Source organism: Haliotis rufescens, unplaced genomic scaffold, assembly GCF_023055435.1.
Source record: "Haliotis rufescens isolate VD_foot unplaced genomic scaffold, xgHalRufe1.0.p SCAF_1, whole genome shotgun sequence".
NCBI lineage: Eukaryota > Metazoa > Mollusca > Gastropoda > Lepetellida > Haliotidae > Haliotis > Haliotis rufescens.
The window spans coordinates 51,969,773-51,990,579 of record NW_025963779.1 but is presented as its reverse complement, the minus strand read 5'-3'; the positions used below and the strand labels follow the sequence as shown (position 1 = coordinate 51,990,579).

The 20,807-nt window shown below is 39.3% G+C and overlaps 1 protein-coding gene across 1 annotated transcript in view; it reads left to right on the top strand.

The window, feature by feature from the left end:
- Positions 1-12,081: 12,081 nt before the first annotated feature.
- Positions 12,082-20,807, top strand: part of LOC124131337 (arrestin domain-containing protein 3-like) — a 29,353-nt gene continuing 20,627 nt past the window's right edge. Inside the window, exon 1 of the mRNA XM_046494553.2 lies at positions 12,082-12,770. Within this exon, the coding sequence (XP_046350509.1) occupies positions 12,653-12,770 (118 nt within the window). The 5' untranslated portion in view covers positions 12,082-12,652. The remainder of the gene's footprint in view (positions 12,771-20,807) is intronic.

Sequence of the window (20,807 nt, the reverse complement as noted above, 5' to 3'; positions counted from 1 at the left end):
TGACAAGGTATCTCAGTCGGTTAGCCCTTATTTTTTTTTATCAAACTGGACTTAATCAGACACACACACACACACACACACACACACACACACACACACACACACACACATGCGCAGTAATTTTGAACGCGACGTTAAACAACGTTGTACCACAATGGCATACCTTGCGAATAATTATTTTAATTAATATATCCGAAAGACACAAAGATTGGGCCCGTGGAACTGCAAAATATATGTTGTTCCACATTTACATTGCAAAATATGTGATTTTGTATCAGTGACCATTCATACATACATACATACATGTAGTACATACTTATTGCTTTGGAGACGACAGGAGTGGCAGTTTGTTGAAGGAAAAGCATTGCCCAAACAGATTAATAGTAAATCGCTTGTCCTTTAATAAACTAACCATATACATGTGTGTGCATGTATGTGATTTTGCTGAATACAATATCAAAACCGCTTCAAACGAGACGCGATTCCCGACATGGGTACAATGTGTGAAGCCCATTTCTGGTGTCCCCCGCCGTGATATTGCTGGAATATTGCTAAAAGCGGCGTAAAACCAAACTCACTCACTCACTCACTCACTCAAACGAGACGATGACAACAAGATGATCACTTTCAGTTTCTGCTAATGTCTCCATCCTGGTTGTACCTTATTTCACAGTGCATCGTAACTTGTATTCGGTATTGCTGCATGTACCATTAGAGTAATTTCGTTCATTTAACTAAACTTAAAAAGATATTGCAGGCGACACATTGCTAGTTTTGGAGATGGCCCTGTGGTGATTCTGGGTTGGAAGTGGTCCCCAGCACTCTAGTCTTGTCGTACGAGGGGACTGAACCGAATAATTAAACTTAATCACTTGGTTGATTGGGTGTCATCGCACACCGAGGATTACGAACCATAATATGAATCACTGATTGTTTGGTCCGAACTCATTTTTTGTACAGGCCAATTATGCACACCCGCCTCTCTCTCCCCCCCCCCCAAAAAAAAAAAAAACAACAGAAAAAAACACACGCCTAAAATGCCACACAACCTAAATATCCGATGACATAAAAGTATTTTATCATATATAAATATCATTTATTAACGTATCCCTGCCCATGTGCAGTGTCGGAAAACAAACCATGCCAAGTCAAACATAACGACAGCTAAGAGAGCTTCTGTAAACACAACCATTCATTCCTGTTCATACACGAAGGTGCAAGTTTCAGACTCTTTCAATACACTGTGCTGTAACTGTGGCAACTGTCGCTCCGTAATATCAGTACAGTGATCAGTACTGAAACCAAATAAATGGTAGTTTTGTCAATTCCAAGGCATTGTTGTCTCATGAAATATTCATTTCTGTTCGTTGTTTTCTTGATAAAGCGATTTGCAACGATTAATCAATAAAACCATAATACATGAAAGCAGAGCAATACAGATTTCCATTAGAGAGGAGGAAAATCTACAAGAGTGTATTGACGACGTCCATCAGTTAGTCACCCGCACGAGTTGAATGGACGCCTATTAACCACAACAGTTATCAGCAAACAATAATGTATTATATATTGACCAACATGTATGAAACATTATATTACCACGTAATGTTAAAAAGCACATTAACAATAGTAGTAATTAGCCAATAATACGAACAGTCCTGTATAATGTACCCGACCTTTGAAACATAATATTAATACTTCACTTTCAGAAGCATATTACCAATAGCAGTCATTATGCTTTAATATTTACATTAGTGTATAATGTACCCGACCTTTGAAACATAATATTAATACTTCACGTTCAGAAGGATATTACCAATAGCAGTCATTATGCTTTAGCATTTACAATAGTGCATAATGAACCCGACCTTTAAGAAAAAACATCAACACTTCACGTTCAGATTGATGTGGGTTTTTTCTGGCGGGGAATTATCGACTGAATAAGTTTAACGCGAAACGTATTTCAGTCATTTCACGGCACGTTCGCAACTGAGGTGAACGATTGAGTTGATCCCGATTTAGACACACGTATGGCACCAAGTGAATACGAGTTTGTTGTTTAACGCCGCAGTATTATCATGACGGCGGCTTGTAAATAATCGCGTCTGGACCAGACAATCCAGTGAGTGATATTGCGGGGAACGATCCACACAGCGGGTTACGCTGACATACAACCAACCAAGTCACCGAGATCACCAGATCAAGTTGGTTGGCAACTATGCTTGTCGGAAGAGGCGACTAACGGGATCGGGTGGTCAGGCTCGCTGACTTAGCTGATGCATCGTATTCCATTTGCGTAGACCGATGCTAGCGATTTTAATCACTGGATTGTCTGGTCCAGACTCGATTATTTACAGACCGCCGCCATATAGCTGGAATATTGCTAAGTGTGGCGTTAAACTACAAACCAACTAACAACTATAACCGGGAATCCTTACGGGATAGTGACCAAGTGAGTGCAGCTTACCACTATCGCCGTTTCAAACACTATTTTCATGGATCCCCTGCTTAATGTTGGAGGTAGCCATTAACCACTTTGGTAAAACCATGCAGCAAGGTTATGGTGCTAACAAAGCAAGCTTCATATCGGGGCAAATCGGAGATTCTGGCAGACATCGTTCAGCCAGTTACCACGCCTAAGTACACTAGTAACACCCGTGCCCCATGATCAGTATCGAGTGTCCCGGTGATGTATTGGTCATCGTGGTGATCACCTGGTGACACTGGTGACAACCCGAGGAAAAACCTCTCTTGCTGATTGCAGGGTATGAAACTCCCCAAAATTTCAGCCATACCACAAGACTGGCTAGCTGAAATACTTGCCAGCCCTGACCAAAACCTGCCCACCCACTATAATCATATGTTTCTCAGGATAAGCTAACGGGGTTTCTTTTTGGTTACATTTTATCATTCATCTTTACATGTGAATTAATGCTTATCATCGGGAAATATTTAGAATATTTTCATATATGAAATATAACCCGACCGTCGGGCAGGGGGATTTGAAAAACTGGCAGCCCGAGTTGAAATCAACCCGTCTCGGACCGTCGGGCAGGCAGGTATTTCGAACACTGCTGATTGTATCATTGGCCCCGATGATGCGGTGCACTGCTCATGCAGTCGCTCATTGGTTTCTCTTATTCAAAGGCTGTTAGAAAGTTACCCAAGACATAGGAGGAATTACAGCGTGTCTGCCACAAGGGAAGAAATGATGTTACAGTAAGTGTCGAGCCTTTGACGAGGGACTTGCAAGGCTGAATCAAAAGGGATTATTCTAAATGTAGTACTCGTCATTCTTAGAATAAAAATGAAGAAACATGCATAACACATATGTATTGTCGTTCCAACTAAGAAATTCGGCCACTTGTAAATTATCGAATCTGGACCAGACACACTAGTGACTTTGAATTAACGCCGCTTTGAACAGTATTCCAGTTCTATCACGGCGTGTCAGCTTAATGTGGAAGGAAAGCCCGAAGTGATGCAGGTCTCAGACGTTTACCACTTCGGTGAAACCCACGAGCACGGGTATGGTGCTGACAAACCTAGAAACATAATCGGGGCGGAACGGAATTCGAACCCACAATTATAGGGTTCTGTCATTCCCAAGGGACGCAACTCTGCACAGCGAATCGCGGCGCCTTAGATGACTGGGCCACCCGTGCCCCCACTAGTACTAGTACTAGTACACTAGATATTCTGTGCCATCATGTCACCTATGCTGACCACCGAACATTTCAGTCGCCTCTTGTAATTAACATATTCGGTTGTGTGGGTCCAATTTTCGCCCGAAATTCACGCGGGAGATGACGTAATGTTGTCCATTTGTGTAACGTCATGAACAATGGATGAAGTCATGACACATTGTTCTGAATAATTGAACAAGGTTACGTCATATCATTCAGCATTCAGAATTACAGTTATTGCACAACTTAATGAGTGCAATATATTTGAACAGTCATCGGTGTGATTATTCTGAGACATGGTGGAGAAACGTGTTGACAAATATATTGAGTCAAATTAAAAACTTCACATTTTTAAAAGTAATCCCATATATTATAGACAACGGACAAATGTATCAGAGAAGGTAATTTTTAATCATTAATGTCCAAAGAAGGATTTTAATTAACGGTGGTAACCATAATTTGTTCCAAGCACCTACGTTATTCGGTAATAACATCAACAGTTTAAATCATAAGTCCCAAGCACGAGGATCTCGGGGGGCACACAAGTTCAGTAGCGTGTATGGCCACCATGTGCGTTGACAACTGCCACACAACGCCTCCGCATGGACCTTGTGATGCTTGTGAACACATGATTGGGAAGACGACGCAATTGTTGCTGCAAAATGGTGCCAAGATATTGCAAATTCTGTGGTTGGTTCTGGAGAGTGCGCAGACTTCTGCCAAGAGCTTCCCAAACGTGTTCGATGGGATTGAGGTCGGGAGAGCTTGACGGCCAGTCCATGACGTTGATTCCGCATTCTGAAGGAAATTCCTTGTCAAAATTGCTGTGTGAGGTCTGGCATTGTTGTGTTGGAAGATCAAACCGGGTCCATGTGCTGCCATAAAAGGCAGAAGTTCTGCTGCCATTTCCTCGTCGCGGTAAGCAGCAGCGTTGAGGTTGCGACGGATGACAAGAAGCCTGGAAAGTGCATTGCCACAGAAAGCACCCCACACCATGACACTTCCGCCTCGAAATCTGTCAACTTCCTGTACACAACACTGGGCGTAACGTTCATGACGGCGCCTCCACACCCTCGCCCTACCATCAGCAAATCGAAGATTAAATCGGGATTCATCACTGAAGACGGCTTGATTCCAATTCCTCTGAGACCATCGTAAGTGTCGCTGTGCCCACAATTGACGTTGACGTCCGTGTAATTGAGTCAGAATCGGCCCGCAGTATGGCCGTCGTGCTTGAAGGTGAGCAGTTCTCAGACGGTTGCGAACAGTTTGCGCACTCAGTCTACCCCTAAACAGTTTCTGGTTGATGTAGCCGTCAAAAATCGGTTACGGAGGTGACGTAAGACAATCTGACGATCCTCTGCATGTGACGTCACACGTAGTCGACCTGGCCGAGGGCGATCAGCGATGGTACCCGTTTGCTGTAGACGCGTCTGTAAATCATAAACAGTCCGTCGACTACAACCCATCGTCCTTGCGACTTCAGCTACGGACGTTCCAGTCTGCAACATGCCGATGGCACGTTCACGTTGCACATTTGAAAGGCGTGGCATGACAAATGGCCGTAAAGACTTTTGTTCTCTTGTGGTTTTCTTTTTTTTGTTAATGACTGCTAACAAGTATGGCTGAAAACACGTGCGGTATTATGGCCCTGTGACCAGTTGCACGTGAAAACCACTTTTGCCACTATAGTGCTGTGCACATGATTTTGATCGATTCACCTGCACAAAAACGGGTGTTATCTGAAGACAATACGTGGCCATTACTGTTTCAATACACAATAAGGGCCCACAATGATAACTGGTCAAAATGTTAAAATTTTAGGATTGTGAAGTTTTTAATTTGGTTCAGTATAATTGTAAGTTATTGTAGCGTTATGGCAAACGTTTCCCACATTGACATTGGCAACGCAATTTTCCAAGATGACCACCACGCTCGATAACAGTGAACACACGTCGGATTTTATAAGATTGTATCAGAAAAATGAAAGGCTATAGTGGGAAACCAAAACCTTGCTATTTATGTTTTATGCGTTGGACGGCTTTAAGACCTCATGTCGTATTTGATCACTAAATCAACACTGATGGAAAATAATCTATTTGTAGCGATGAGCAGAAAATACCGATATACCTCAAGGTACTAAAGTAGTGTGACTTTCAAGCTACACGTGTACACATCATTAACATTCAGCATGATGTAAGTGTGCCGAGGCAGACTTAGCATATCCTATAGCAACGGCGTTAAGATGTTGTTGAAGTCGTTATGCATTGGTTCCTTGAAGCATAAAAACATTGCTCCTAGCAACTACAAACAAACAAACAAAGTGCTTTGATATCGATCTACATTATTTCTTTTAGATTGTCCCGACTAGAAGATGAAATATGCATGTGAAACTAAACAATGCATGTTTCATATTAAAAACGAAACTCAAGCCGCGTGTCAAACAAGCTAAGACTGCACAAGAAAGTGATACAAGACTGTCACTCAAGTGTAAATATGAGGCCATGTATTCTTACTTTAACATGTTTTATTTAGAAGTTATTTTTTGTTAAACGCCAGACACAGCAATATTCCTGCACTATGTCGCCATCCTGTACGTAATCGAAGATAGATCAAACAAACAAGTGAGTGATATCGTGAGCAACCTTCACGCAATCAACCAAGTCACCGAATCTGACCACCCGACCTATTAAGCAACGTCCTTCGACCAGCACTGGGTGCTGGAGACCACTTATTGACCCGAAAACAGCAAAGGGTCAAATCCAAAAAGAGGCTGACCGTAAATCGCCCGCGATAGCCTAATAGAAGTAAAAAAATAATTGTGACAGTTGAAACAGGTGATTATCGTCAGTGTTATTGTCAGAGGCTATCACACGTAGACATTGTGCATTGTTCAAAGGCGGACTAAAATATGAAACAGTCTCCATCGCTATGATTAACAGGTACAACAGTTTGAAAGCCAGTGGGATTTCCGCCATGGACACCTGCAAATATTTCTGTATATTATCTGTGCTCAATTCCTTGAGTGTGCCATAATCTTTTCTGGTTAATTGCATGAATAAAAGAAATGTTCCACCGACCATGATCAAAAGACCGGTACCTATTAGATTAGTGACTCGTCACACATGTGCCGTGACAACCATTAACAGATCAATGTTTACTTCTCTATACGATTACAATGGCGAACTGTATGGTAACTGTGGTCTCGATACCCTTTTCACTGCGTAATCACGATGAATATTGTTTGCAGGTGTCTAACTCGTCTCTTCCCATAGTTTTGGATGAATGTCTTTGAAATGCAAAATGATACTTGAATAGCTCTGCAACAATGAACTTTGAATTGAATGCTGCCGAAAGCCTGGGCCTAAGCAGTTGAATAAATACGAGGTTCCATTAAAAACAACTTGAAGTGAAGTATTGTTAAAACTGAATTATTGACTTTAATTCAATCAGAATAAAAACTGCATATATATTACATGCAAAATAATTGTTAAAAAACAATTCTAATGAATAATGGGATGCCTAGGCCTGTAAGCATTGTGAATGTAACCTATCAACTGGCTGTCCATACATGCCATGCCATGCTTTTCCTCAGGGCCGACTGAAATGAGAATCGGGTGGTCACAATGGTATGGTATCGTGCGTTGACTGTGAGGATCGTTTGTTATACCGTCAACCACGGGTTTACAGGATGGAGGCTAAAAAAACCCCATACCGGTTTGGTACCTATTTGCCAACATCCCATTTCGCACAACATTCAAATCGCCTCAAGGAGAATGGCACTAGGTTGTACACCCCCCATTTAGAACAATGACTGTCGAGTGCTGGAGGAACATAAAATGTGTTCCTTAAATGGAGATAGTTTTCAATTGCTGTCTTGGCTGAGTTTTCATTTTATTTATATTTTTGTTTGATTGTTGTCGTTACATGTGAAGATATCTATTTAATAAAACAACATGGTTAAATTAGAAGGCAGCTTGTGGAAACAGTTGTATCTGGTCCACTGTCTGTTAGATGTATTCTGTTGTATACTGTCTCTTGCCAAAAGATCCAATGCAACCTTTGCTTTGTACGCCTGTTCAAGCCTTTGGACAAACAGTTGACAGTTTCCAAACAGCAAACAGTTGATGTAGAACGAACACCAGAATGTACCCAGAAGGACTTTGAAGCTGCTGCTGCTATTGCTGCCTTAGAGCAAGTGTTTCCCGACGCTGAGACTCGTTGAAGGAATTCTTACACTACATACCGAATATTTGGCGACATGAAGTGGCCAAAGGATTAGCTGAAGCCTACAAGGTGGTGCCCAGATTAAAGCCCACGTCTGACGAGCCGCAGCCCTAACCTTTTTCTCCTTAGACCAAGTTCGGGATAACTGGATAGAAATCTTTGACGAGAGACAAGACCACCAGCAGATCCCCTCTCCACTGATTATGTAACCTAACTTGGGTAGACTACGACGACCGATTGTCTGCTCGTATCGGCATGACATCGTTGGTCTTCGAACCAACAACCATTTTGAAGGCTTCCTTGGACGTTTTAAGGAGAGAACCGCAAAACCACACCCAAACATTTATGAGTTATTGACGCAAACTATTGACACTTAAGGGCCACTTGGCTGCAGTTAGAATCATCCGACTGAAGGACCACCTACGATGTGACATGAAGACCGCCCTTCAGTTTCTTGCCAAAGCTGAACTAAAGCGAACTTTAGAACAAGCAAACTGAACTCGAAATCAATTCTCAAAAGGAAAAAGAAAACAATGAGCAATTGTTATTATTATATATTTATATCAGAGACACCAGTAGCTGACTGTGCATGCCGACCATGACTGTGAGGTCATCATTTACGGAAACCTGAACCAGGCCTCGATTTACCGATTTTTCCGAGGAACAGTCAGCTCCTGCAAATCATAGACAATCCCATGATAATGTTGTTAAGGCCTTCGGGCGTAAGCTACTCGAGTTATGTATTACCCATAATTTGTACATATATTTAATAGCAGATCATGTGGAGATTTAGGAAGGAGGTATACCTATATATCTCAACAAGGGCGCAGTGTGGTCGATTAGTTTATTGGCTCTGTTGATGCACATTCGTTTTGTCATGAATTTCATGTGGACTGTAAGGTCGATTCCAAATATATGCCACTGACTCTATTCTTAAAATTTCCCTCTGACCATAATTCCAAACAAAATTTACACCCAAGCTTAAATGTCGAGAATAGAGAAAAATCGTGTAAATACACATGGGATGTGAACAAGAATACGATATTTTATATACTCTTAATGATTGTTACCCCTCTATTAAAGAAGGGACAAATGTATTAGAAACTATTATGACTGTTGGTTTAGAAATGCCTTTAGATAATATTCTCAATGCAGCTGAATGTATGCAGAAACCTGTAGTTAACAGAAACAAGCCACAAACTGGATTTTATAATTTGAACTCTGTGCAAGCTAAACGACAAGCTACACTTCATCCGAGAAGATTCCACCACAAAATGTCAATGGAAAGTAAACGAATTTATTGTTACATGAGATATAAATACAAAAACATATATGCAAAGTATCAACATCGAATTATCAGCATATGAAACAAACAAAACTTCAATCATGTATCAAGGACTCATCTATTAGTGGAAAGAACAGAGAAGTGTATCAAGCCCGTGCGACCGGGGTAATGAGATCATGTAAAATCTTTTTTAGATTGTTTGTTTGTTGTTTAACGCCGCACTCAGCAATAATCCGGCTATATGACGGCGGTCTGTAAGAATCGAGTCTGGACCAGGCAATTCAGTGCTTGTCATCATAAGCATCGATCTACGCAATTGGGATACGACGACATGCATCAACCAAGTCAGCGAGCCTGATCACCCGATCCCGTTAGTCGGGTAGCTGAAGACCTAGATTTTATTGATCAAAGCATTCTGGAGTCGCCCATCATGGATCAAGAGATTCAGACAGCAACTAACCATTAAGAGAATGGCAAGTCCCCTTGACATTGAAATGTCACATTTCCATTCTTAATGATTATATTTAACACGCTAGTTGATTGTGGTGTATTTCCTGAGCCCTGGTCATGGATGAGGATTTAAATGGATTGCTCAGTGTGTTGGAGAAACATTTGCTTTTCTTAGATTGTATAAACAGCTTACAATTGATATATATCATCAATCATGGAATAGTATTATAGTGAGTGAGTGAGTATGGTTTTACGCCGCCTTTAGCAATATTCCAGCAATATCACGGCGGGGGACACCAGAAATGAGCTTCACACATTGTACCCATGTCGGGAATCGAACCTGTGTCTTCGGCGTGACGAGCGAACGCTTTAACCACTAGTCCACCCGACCGCCCCGAATAGTATTATAGAACATATTTAAGATATAACATATTTAAAAAGTTTAAAAGCCTGAACAAACCTGATAAGTACCTCACCCTATTAACAGACAGAAAACAACGTATTATGTTGATAAGACTGAGAACGGGGTTGTTGATATTGAACGTTAAGAAAGGGAGATGGTCGGGGATTGATTACGTTCACGTTTATGTCCTCTTTGTAATCTAGGGATAGAAGATGAATATATCATTTTATCTTAATATGTAACTCATAGAAGAACATAGACCACTCTATCTGCCTAAAATGTGTTGCCATAATCCGAATATGTATAAATTTAGAACGCTTCTGTATTCAAGCGATGTAAGGTTACCAAGAAACTTATGTAATGTCAAACGTATGAAATAAGACATAGTTTTGCAAACATTAGAATGCTATGATATAAGTTACCAATGAATCCATGTACCATTCTAATATGCACATGTGCACTTTATCTATATAAGGACCAGTGGCCACACATGAATAAAAGACATGAGTCGAGTCAGACTCCATCATTAATATTTACATATTCTGTATTAATCTGAAGTCTTAATCAATTTTGTTGTGCATCTAACGAAAATAGAATGATTACTATATTTTTATATAATTATAATTTAAAGATTCTTCACTATATACATAGTGTCTACATCTCCTGTTATATTTTTCAATTATCTGGTACAGGCATGATCACTAGGAAATGAACACGACCACGAGATCCTGACTGGATGTTTTAAGATGTTATTGTTTTAGACTGTGGCGCTAATATGCTTCAATAATTTCAGTTTGTGTTTGTCCAGTTCAAATCGTAGTTCTTATTTCTGTTTACCACAGAACAGCCCGTCATCAAAACTTTCCGTCGTGGTGTAAGAACTACATGTATGTGCGTCGCGATCTGACGTAACAATGGTTTACAGAGAATTCATACAATGTCACCACGTCATAGCTGTCCGAGGTATTATGTATTATCGAGCGGAATAAACCGAGTGTATCCGACTGATGATAACCCTTGTATTTGTGTGGTTTGAGGCGAAGCAATTCGATATATAGAGTACGTCTCGTAACGTGTTAGCATCCCTGGTTCACCCAAATTATTATCATAGCTTCATTAGCTGTAAGTGTTAACCTTTCGCATCACTTGATCTTCGAATTCCCTCCCACTTAAAGCTGCCGTGTCTGATATAACGACAATACGATAACTGTTGAAAGTACCTCACTCAGTGTAAATATAAGCCACAAAACCCCATCCATACTTAATAGGAATCTCTGCCAAAAACAGAGTCGATTGTACGACTTTATCATGAGCATGTGTTTATGAATGATTATCAAATAGTGATGATACCAGGTGTTCGCGAAAAGGTGAGCGTGACCCGCCCCACGGGTGGCACCCATCACAAACACATACAAAGGCAAGTCAATTAAAGATGATCATTACATCTCTGTTCTCCCTTATTATTTCTCGTTATGATCAGTATGAGTGGACAAACATTTACTATCTCTTGTGACTCAGTGAGTATGGTTTTACGCCGCCTTTACCAATATTCAAGCAGTGTCACGGCGGGGGACACCAGAAGTGGGTTTCGCAGATTGTACCAATGTGGGGAATCGAACCCATGTCTTCGGCGTGACGAGCGAACACTTTACCCACTAGGCTGACCCACCGCCGTATCTCATTATGAAGGCCGTCTGGCTATGCAGAATTTAAAGTGGTTTTTAATGTCTTAAATAGCAAGAATTGACTTCCGGAACGATTGCACTTCACTAGTCAGAAAAATAATCTCAAGATATTTCTTATTCACTGAACTTTTATGATAACAATTGTGTTCTTCAGCATTAATAATTACTTTTGACAGACATAGAGAAGATATGCTAAAAATCAATGTTTAGTTATTATATAAACAGAGAGGGTGTAACTATGCTTCCGATCTAACATGTTCATGTCTTTGATGATCCTTGACGAGTATGCATCGATGGGCGATATGACAACGCGTTGTGGCTGTGTATACATTTACAGCTAGACGACAAGGCTGCAATCCTCGACGCTGTCAATACGACGAGATATAATTCCCACGTGTCAGGATGTTGATCTAGTTACCATGGCAACGAGGAAGTGAATTCTTGTGTTCATCAGCCACAGCCTCAAGACGACTTTTCCATTGTTACAAACAACAAAATACAAAAAAGATGATTTGTGTTCAAAGAAATGGATGTACCGTTCGATAGTAATAGAATGATAAGATCTGAGTCGCAAGCTGGCATCAACAATTATTGGTTTGAGCTCACAATACGACTGACATTTACACGGTCCGTTTCGCGCAAATGCGCTCCACTGATCAGTGAGCAGAAAACTGTCTGACACCTGTTCTGTAACTCAATTCCAGTCATATCGAATGGAACCATTGTCATTGGCGAAGCTTGGGCAACACAGTTGTGAATTAAACAGGTGGTGATATTACCGAACTGACATAAACGTGTGTTCACTTGTGTGTAGCGCGCTTGGTGGAAGGTCCAGCGTGTTGTCAGACTCGGAAGGGATGTGTAGAACTTTAACGGTCCAGACAGAACAGCGTTCCTGACAAATATATTTTTTTCAACTATGGGTAAACTGAACATATTTGAAATAACGTTAAACAACCCTCAAGGTGTGTATAACCCCGGCCAGTTCTTAGAGGGGCATGTCGTGGTGGACTTGAATAAGGAAATGACCATGAGAGGTAAGTGCCAATAGAACTATTTCGCATTAATACTGCTTCTTAGAACTAACGATGTTATGGCAATCGGAGGGGATGAAGTTTTTGAGGGTTTTGTGTGTTGGTGGTAAACGGTGGCACAGTCGTCGAGTCCCGGCTAACCATGATTATGTTTCTACTCTTGTCAGCGCCCTACCCATAGCCGTAGGTTTTACCAAAGTGGTAAACGTCAAATACCTGCATCATATTAGGCTTTCACACCAAGATGACAGAATGATATAACTGAAAACCTTTCCGAGGCGGCGTTAAACCCAAATCAATCACCCAGCAGTCGTTCGACAATCTTCTAATGTTATATTAGTACTATAATATCCATATTATATATGTTTTAATATGATTTTACTCCGTGACAGCGTTGCATTGGCAACAGTGTTCACTCTTAACATTCACCAGCAACAGTGTTCCCTCGTAACACGCATTTGGATACGTGAACTTTTGTAGAAGTTGGGTTGAGACTCGAAATGTTACGAATATTACCGTGTTAGCTCAATTTGTCCTTGATCAGTTTCATAAAACAAGGTTTTCAGTTGCTTTAAGTATCCGTGCTGGAAGACGAATGAAGCCGTAATACATACGTACGTGGATGCAGAGATCCAGTGATTTGTCTGATCGTAATCGTAAGGGGTAGCGGATCGTGTAAGTGAAATCTTGGATCCCCTGAATAAGCATGCGTTGAACCGTGCCTTTTATTGATCAACCTTTTTATCAGTATACATACCCGTACATAGATATACCCGTGACTTTCAATCAACATACGTACACCCGTACCTTTCAATCAACATACACCCACAGGAACCTTTCAATTAACATACATGTACCCGTTACTTTATATGCTTCCCTTTTTCGCGAACACCTGGTGTCATCACTGATTTTCAGTGGTATATTTTTACCGCTATTTTGCCTCTCCCGCCCAATGAAAACTGTTTCGTTGGCAAATCGAAACAGATTATTTTCTGGCGTTGTCGTTTTTCATTTACTTGAAATGTGTCGATGTTTCGATGAGTTTCATCATAAATTAAGTAAATAAAGATAAAGTAGCATTTATCAATTACTGGTATGCTGAGTCAACTACAACACTCGTATCCCAATTGCGTGGATCGATGCTCATGATGTCAATCACGGGATTGTCTGGTCCAGACTCGATTATTTACAGACCGCCGACATATAGCAGGAATATTGCTGCGTGCGACGTTAAACAACAAACAAACAAACAAACAAAAGAACTACAACAGAAATGTTTGAATCGCTGCATAAAAAGTGCCCACACTGTGTTGCAATAGGATCGTGTTTCTTGACCGTTTTTCATTAGTATGCTTATGTGTAACAGAATCTAAACACTTGTACACAGCATACGTAATTAAAAATTAACATATCGTCTTTATTTTCAACAAAAGTAAATGCGCTATCGTGTCACTGGATATCCGGGTCCATCACCGATCGCCGTCGTATGGCAGTAGAACTTTTCTACGACGTCAGGCAACTAACATCTTTTTATACAAAATGAAATCCAGAAACTGAATTTTGAAGATACACTCTGCGGATGTACCAACTTTATAAAAAAAAAAAGCAGACAAATTGGAAATTTTGGAAAATCTTTCAGATGAAATTTGTGTTCTCATGAAATCATTAATCTTATGGATCATGTAAAACATTCATGGATCACAGAAAGTGGTGTACTTGACAAGTCACTGTTTGGTCATCAACGTGATATACTGCTGTGTGTATATTTACGAAGAAGGATCTACTTGGTACGACAGTTATGTTTGATCTAAGAATGGTATATTGCTATTTAATGATGAACTGCTTGACATTTTAGGTGTTGTTAGTGACGTTTCGTTCATTTTAGGGGGGTGGGGGGGGGGGGGGGGTGGACCTTAATGCAAGGACTGTTTAAGAGCTAGGTTATGTAGAGGATGATATACTTGAACACCCCATGGTCAGGTTACTTCATACTGGGATTATCTATTGGGCAAATTTAATCTGTGTATATATTCATAAGATACAGCTCTTATTACTTTTGGAAAAGGTTTTATTAATTTATGTTCTGTTTAAAATTTATGAATGGCCTCTGTGAAAGTGATTTTGGGGAAGATGACTTTACATTTGTTGGCAATGCTTGGGCAAGTGTTATTGATTACATTATTCGCACTATAGACAGATTTGACTTGTGTGAAAACTTTGATATTGAGTCACGCCACGAATCACAGCATCTGCCTATCAACATGTCTGTACGAGCGCTTCATTCATGTGGAAAATCATCATTTGATCATGTTCACCATAGCCATTCAATGTTTAAATTGGATAACTTTCCAAGAACGCCTGTTATCAGACACTTTCGCATGCCTCTTTCAAAAGAATAGTGATGAAAGTGTATCGTTCTTTACAAAAGCTTTTGCATATGCAGGGAATGTAATGAAAAGGGAAGTAACCCCTAAACAGAGAAAGTAAACAGTGCTTTGAATGGGAATGTGAGTTATAAAAGAAGGAAAGATTCATTCTTTTAAACCATTTCAGGAAAATAAAGGATACAGATTCACTTGCTGAGTATACTGATTCGAAAAACAAGTAATTTGTAGAAGAAGAAAAATTAATGGCTAGAAACAGAAACTAGAAGAAGGTATTTAGACGACCTTGAAGAAGTTCATAAGTGGTTTAATTATTTCAAAAATGTTTTTTGCGGTGATGATTTCACAGACAACATTTAGACTCTTATTCACACTGATCAAACCAATTTTGCAACGGAAATTTTCGATTCCCCAATCTCAAATGAAGAAATTAAATCCGCTATTCAAAATCTGACAAACTTGAAAAGTCCTGGAATTGATGGACTACTAACATAATTATTTAAATACTCTCTTGATCCTGCCGTATTTGAAAATATTATTTAATACAATAATGGATACCTCTTACTTTCCAAAAGATTTTCTTATCGTTTCAATTCGCAAGAAAGGCTCAGTGACAGATGTTGAAAATTATAGCATTACACTCACCAGAATATTCATGTAAGATAATACATATTATGTATTAGTATTATTAATAAACGCTTGGCATTTTAAACTTGAAAAGTCCGAGGAGGAACAAGCAGGATTTCGACAAGGTTATTCTACCACTGCTAATATGTTTATCCTCCAGGCTCATTTAGATACATTTATTATTATATATTCAACGCAGACGTAGAAAACTGTACGCTATATTTGTAGACTTTTCTAAAGTATTCGATTCAGTCTGAAGAGGCAAGTTATGGTATGACTTTCACATTGTGTCAGTTAAAATTGGGCAAATTGTTTTTTGGTATTTATAAGGAAGTTAAACAAAAACGGCATGTATTCAGATTCTTTTATCCGCCATACTGGTGTACGCCAAGGATGCATATTAAACCCTTTTTTGTTCTTTTTTGTTATTTATGAGCATGCAGCTCAAATTATAAGAAATTATGATGGTGTCCAATTATATCCTGAACATATAAAATATTTATGTTACTAATTTTACAAACGTTTAAACATTTTAGCGACTGAGCTTATAAATCTTTCTTATAAATGTTTGACACAAAACAGAGCTCTTATTCCTTCCTATGGTTCGGAAATGTGGGGTTTTGCAGAGGATAAAGACATTGAATCTGTACATTTATACGATTGTAAAAAAGATTACTTGATGTTAAAAATAGTACTTCTAATGTAATAGTTAAAGTTAAGCAAAAAAGTATTTAGCAAAAATATTATGTCCATCCAAATAAATACCAGTTTATCTCTTTAATGCCACATGTGAGCAAAACGACCGTACGAAACCTATCTCTATTTAGATATAATGCCATGCTATTAGGAAGGAATCTCTACAACAATTTTAACCGCTTCCACATTGTTAAGTATTCTGTACTATGGGCATATGGCTTCACAGTTATATATGAATAAACTGAATTGAGTACAAATTTTGTGGCGGGTGCTACTGGTAGGTCATCCTTTCCCTTTTTCACGAAACACATGATGTCATTACCGATTTTCAGTGATTCATTCATAACATATTTTAACAGCTCTTTTGCCTTAAACATCCAATGGAATCTGTTTTGAATTCGGCGGATAATCGAGACTGTTACTGTTTCTGGCGTTGATCTTTTGAAATAATCAACATATGCCCATAACTTTCTTTCAACATAATACATTTACCCGTACCTTTAAATCAACATGTAAATTTACCCGTTCTTTCAATCAGCATACATATACATTAACACGTATCGTTCAATCAGCATGAATATTAAATATACCATTTCCGGTACCTTTCAGTCAACATAAATATGCATTTACCCATACCTTTCAATCAATATAAATATGCATTTACCCATACCTTTCAATCAATATAAATATGCATTTACCCGTAACTTTCAATCAACATAAATATATATTTACCCGTACCCTTCAATTAACATAAATATGCATTTACCCGTACCTTTAAATAAACATAAATATGCATATACCCGTACCTTTCAATCAACATAAATAAACATTTACCCGTACCATTCAATCAACATATATATGCATTTACCCGAACCTTTCAATCAACATATGCATTTACCCGTACATTTCCATCAACATATCCATTTACCCGTACCTTTCGATCAGCATATGCATTTACCCGTACCTTTCAATCAACGTATCCATTTACCCTTTTGTTTAAATCAACATATATATGCATTTACCCGAACCTTTCAATCAACATATGCATTTACCCGTACATTTCCATCAACATATACATTTACCCGTACCTTTCAATCAACATATGTATTTACCCGTACCTTTCAAGCAACATAAAAATACATTTACCCGTAGCTTTCAATCAACGTATCCATTTACCCGTACCTTTCAATCAACATAAATATCCATTTACCCGTACCTTTCAATCAACATAAATACCCATTTACCCGTACCTTTTAATCAACATATGCATTTACCCGTACCTTTCAGTCAACATATGCATTTACCCGTACCTTTCAATGAGCACATGCATTTACCCGTACCTTTCAATGAACATTCGTTTGACTAATCATACCCGTACCATCACATGATCACTTTTGTCTGTTTCTGTGACAAGACTGTCACGTTGTCTTTGATAGGCTTTTAAAAGTTGGAAGACCATGAAGACATGACACTTTTATGGATAAAAACTTTTTTTATTCTTTGTAACGACGTTTCGGAGCTTCTTCTTGCCCATTCATCAGGTGTATACTGAGTAATTCATAATCATCTTTTGGGTTTTTTACGTCCATTACTGGCGTGGCCATTTTCATGAGCGGGGCAGATGATGATAGTTATAAATAAAAGGGATAAAAAAAACAAATTCTCTCCGAAATATAACTTAGGGGGTTAAAATTTAGGTTCAGAATATAATTATTGAAAAAGAATAATGTGGAAATATTATTTTAACATTTACGAAAAAAGCATGGTGAAAGGTGAAAACATTTAAGGCTGCTGGTGTTATGATAGAAAATATGATAAAAAGGGATAAATCGATATCCTTAGAATTAAAAATAGCGTCTAAGATTATTTTTTTACCAGAGTTCCAGCAAGAAGATTTTTTGCGTAATTGTTTTCGCATGCCGTGATGAGGGTATAGTGTTTCTTGATGTTGTTTGGTGTTGAATTACTGGTGAAATGTTCTGTTAATTTAACACCTTGGTCTTGTATTTCTGTTTGGGTAGAATTTAAGTCCTGAAAGCTTGTGTTCTCATGATCGAGTCTTTCGTTTCCCAAATATTGGACCATTCTGAAAACTGGTTGGGAAGTTATATGTACTTTGATTCCTCGATCTTGGAGGAAGTAAGGACTGGGAGTAAGTATTGGCTATTGAGAACTTGGTAGGCTGAAGTAATTCTATAAGTGGCTTCCCACTGGCTATTGGCTCCATTGTAATGGGGCAGTTGTGAATTGTCGTTGGGGGTTCCATGTTAGCCTAGATATGAGCTCCGGGCAGGAGGAAGGAGGCTAAGGTGTTTGGGTGGCATCATCCTTTTGTGGCAGAAAGGAAGGTATGTTGATTCTTTTCCTTTTAAGTATGACAGTGTTTTCCTCTGTCGAGGGTGACAAGTTAGATTTCGTTGTGGCGGGCCTGGTCCACAGGCTTACTGTATCCTTGGTGTGAGGTGAAGAAGGAGGAGAGATCGGTAGAATATCTTTTCCATGGCTTAGGGATTCTGGTCTTTTATTCGGCTTATCAATATCGGGGGTAATTTTGAGCCCTTTGTGTAGTTGGCATTTAGGTTGAATGATGCAACTCTAAAAGCAAGAAGTGGTCCAGATTCTATAGTAAGAGCCAAGTCCCTTGTCAGGGATTTCGATAAATCGCGAGGTGTGGTTGGAGCTGCTGTACTGCTTTGTGTTCAAGCGCTATGTGTAACTGTGAACTGTACACGTGTCATTCAATAAAATAAGTACGTAGAGGTTTCAGGTTGAAGTTATTAAATTATAATGACGAAGCCGTTGAGATTAACAGAAAAGAAGCCAATCACTACACCTTCATTGTATCTAACTGTCGAATATATACTATTGTTTGATTTTCAAGTGAAAATAGCTTAAGTTAGCATATTATATTACAAAGAACGAACCGTACTGGTGCTTAGTCAACATACAAAGAATACTTCTACATTGTTTAAGTTCTGTATATAATTTGATTAAAAACTGTTAAAAATTGAAGAAAACACCGCAAATATATATCAACTGCTGATGGGTATCTTAGTCATTCTATCTTTGAAATTCAATAAATCTGCACAAATTTATATTTCGAACATGGTAGGCGTTATGTGGTTGCAAATTCATTTTTACTCCAGTCTTCACTGAACAAATTTGTGTTTTACACAAAATAACCCAGCCACAGATTTTAACTGTTGCAGGAATGAGTAATTGTCAAATAGACATAATCACATAACAGTTGGGTTTTTTTCAATCTTCAATTACATAAAAACGAACACGCTATACTTTCTTTTGCTCCTCTGTATTAACATGATCATAACCTTTGAGTCAAATATATATATCATGCGCATGCGTGTGTACTTAAGTACAATCCGTATCAGGAGAGCGTGCTCAATAAATCACACATAACTTTTATCATGAATGCTATTCATTGACTTGGTGTCTGAATTATCCCTCCTAAAAGCGCCAGAAATAATGCAGTTAAACATAATGCAGTTATAAAACACTGTCAGTTTATCCTACCGCCAGCGTTGTCATGACAATCAGAAGGGTTGCGATGTCATAAAGCACAAACACTTCCGGTCATTTTATTACGATTGGAAATTGACATTAGTGACAGGTACACGCACAATATCTTGATTATTTGCACAAATGGGTCAGCCTGTCTGCATGGATTTAGCTTGTGTTCCAGCAGAGGTTTGATCACATCTGTTTCATGGCCTATTTGTCACGTTAAATGAGTGTCACTGTCACTGACTCCCCTGTAGCTCGAGGCTGATCTTGCAGGAGTCGTTGGGTGTCATTTGTCAAACTATCTCTGCAGTGTAAGAAACATGTCACAGCCCTAACGTACACCAACCTCATCACTCACTCAACAATGATTACATCAGCTCTTGATGTGGGCCCAGTTACTTCATCATCGCAACGTACTTTATTTAAAGACAATCGACAAGGGTAATAGTGAGTGAGTGAGTGTGTGAGTTGGGTTTAACGCCGCTTTTAACAGTATTATATCACGGCGTGTAAGCTTAATGTTGGAGGAAAGCCGAAGTGATGCAAGTCTCAGACGTTTACCACTTCGGTGAAACCCACGAGCACGGGTATGGTGCGGACAAACCTTGAAACATAATCTGGGCGAACCGGGATTCGAACCAACAATCATAGGTTTCTGGCGTGCCCAAGGGACGCAAATCTGCACAGCGAATCGCGGCGCCTCAGACGACTGGGCTACCCGTGTCCCTGACAAGGGTAATAAATGTCACGGCATATTATTTGACGCAGGTTGATTACTGATGATGAAATTCAATGTAAACGTCCAAATAAG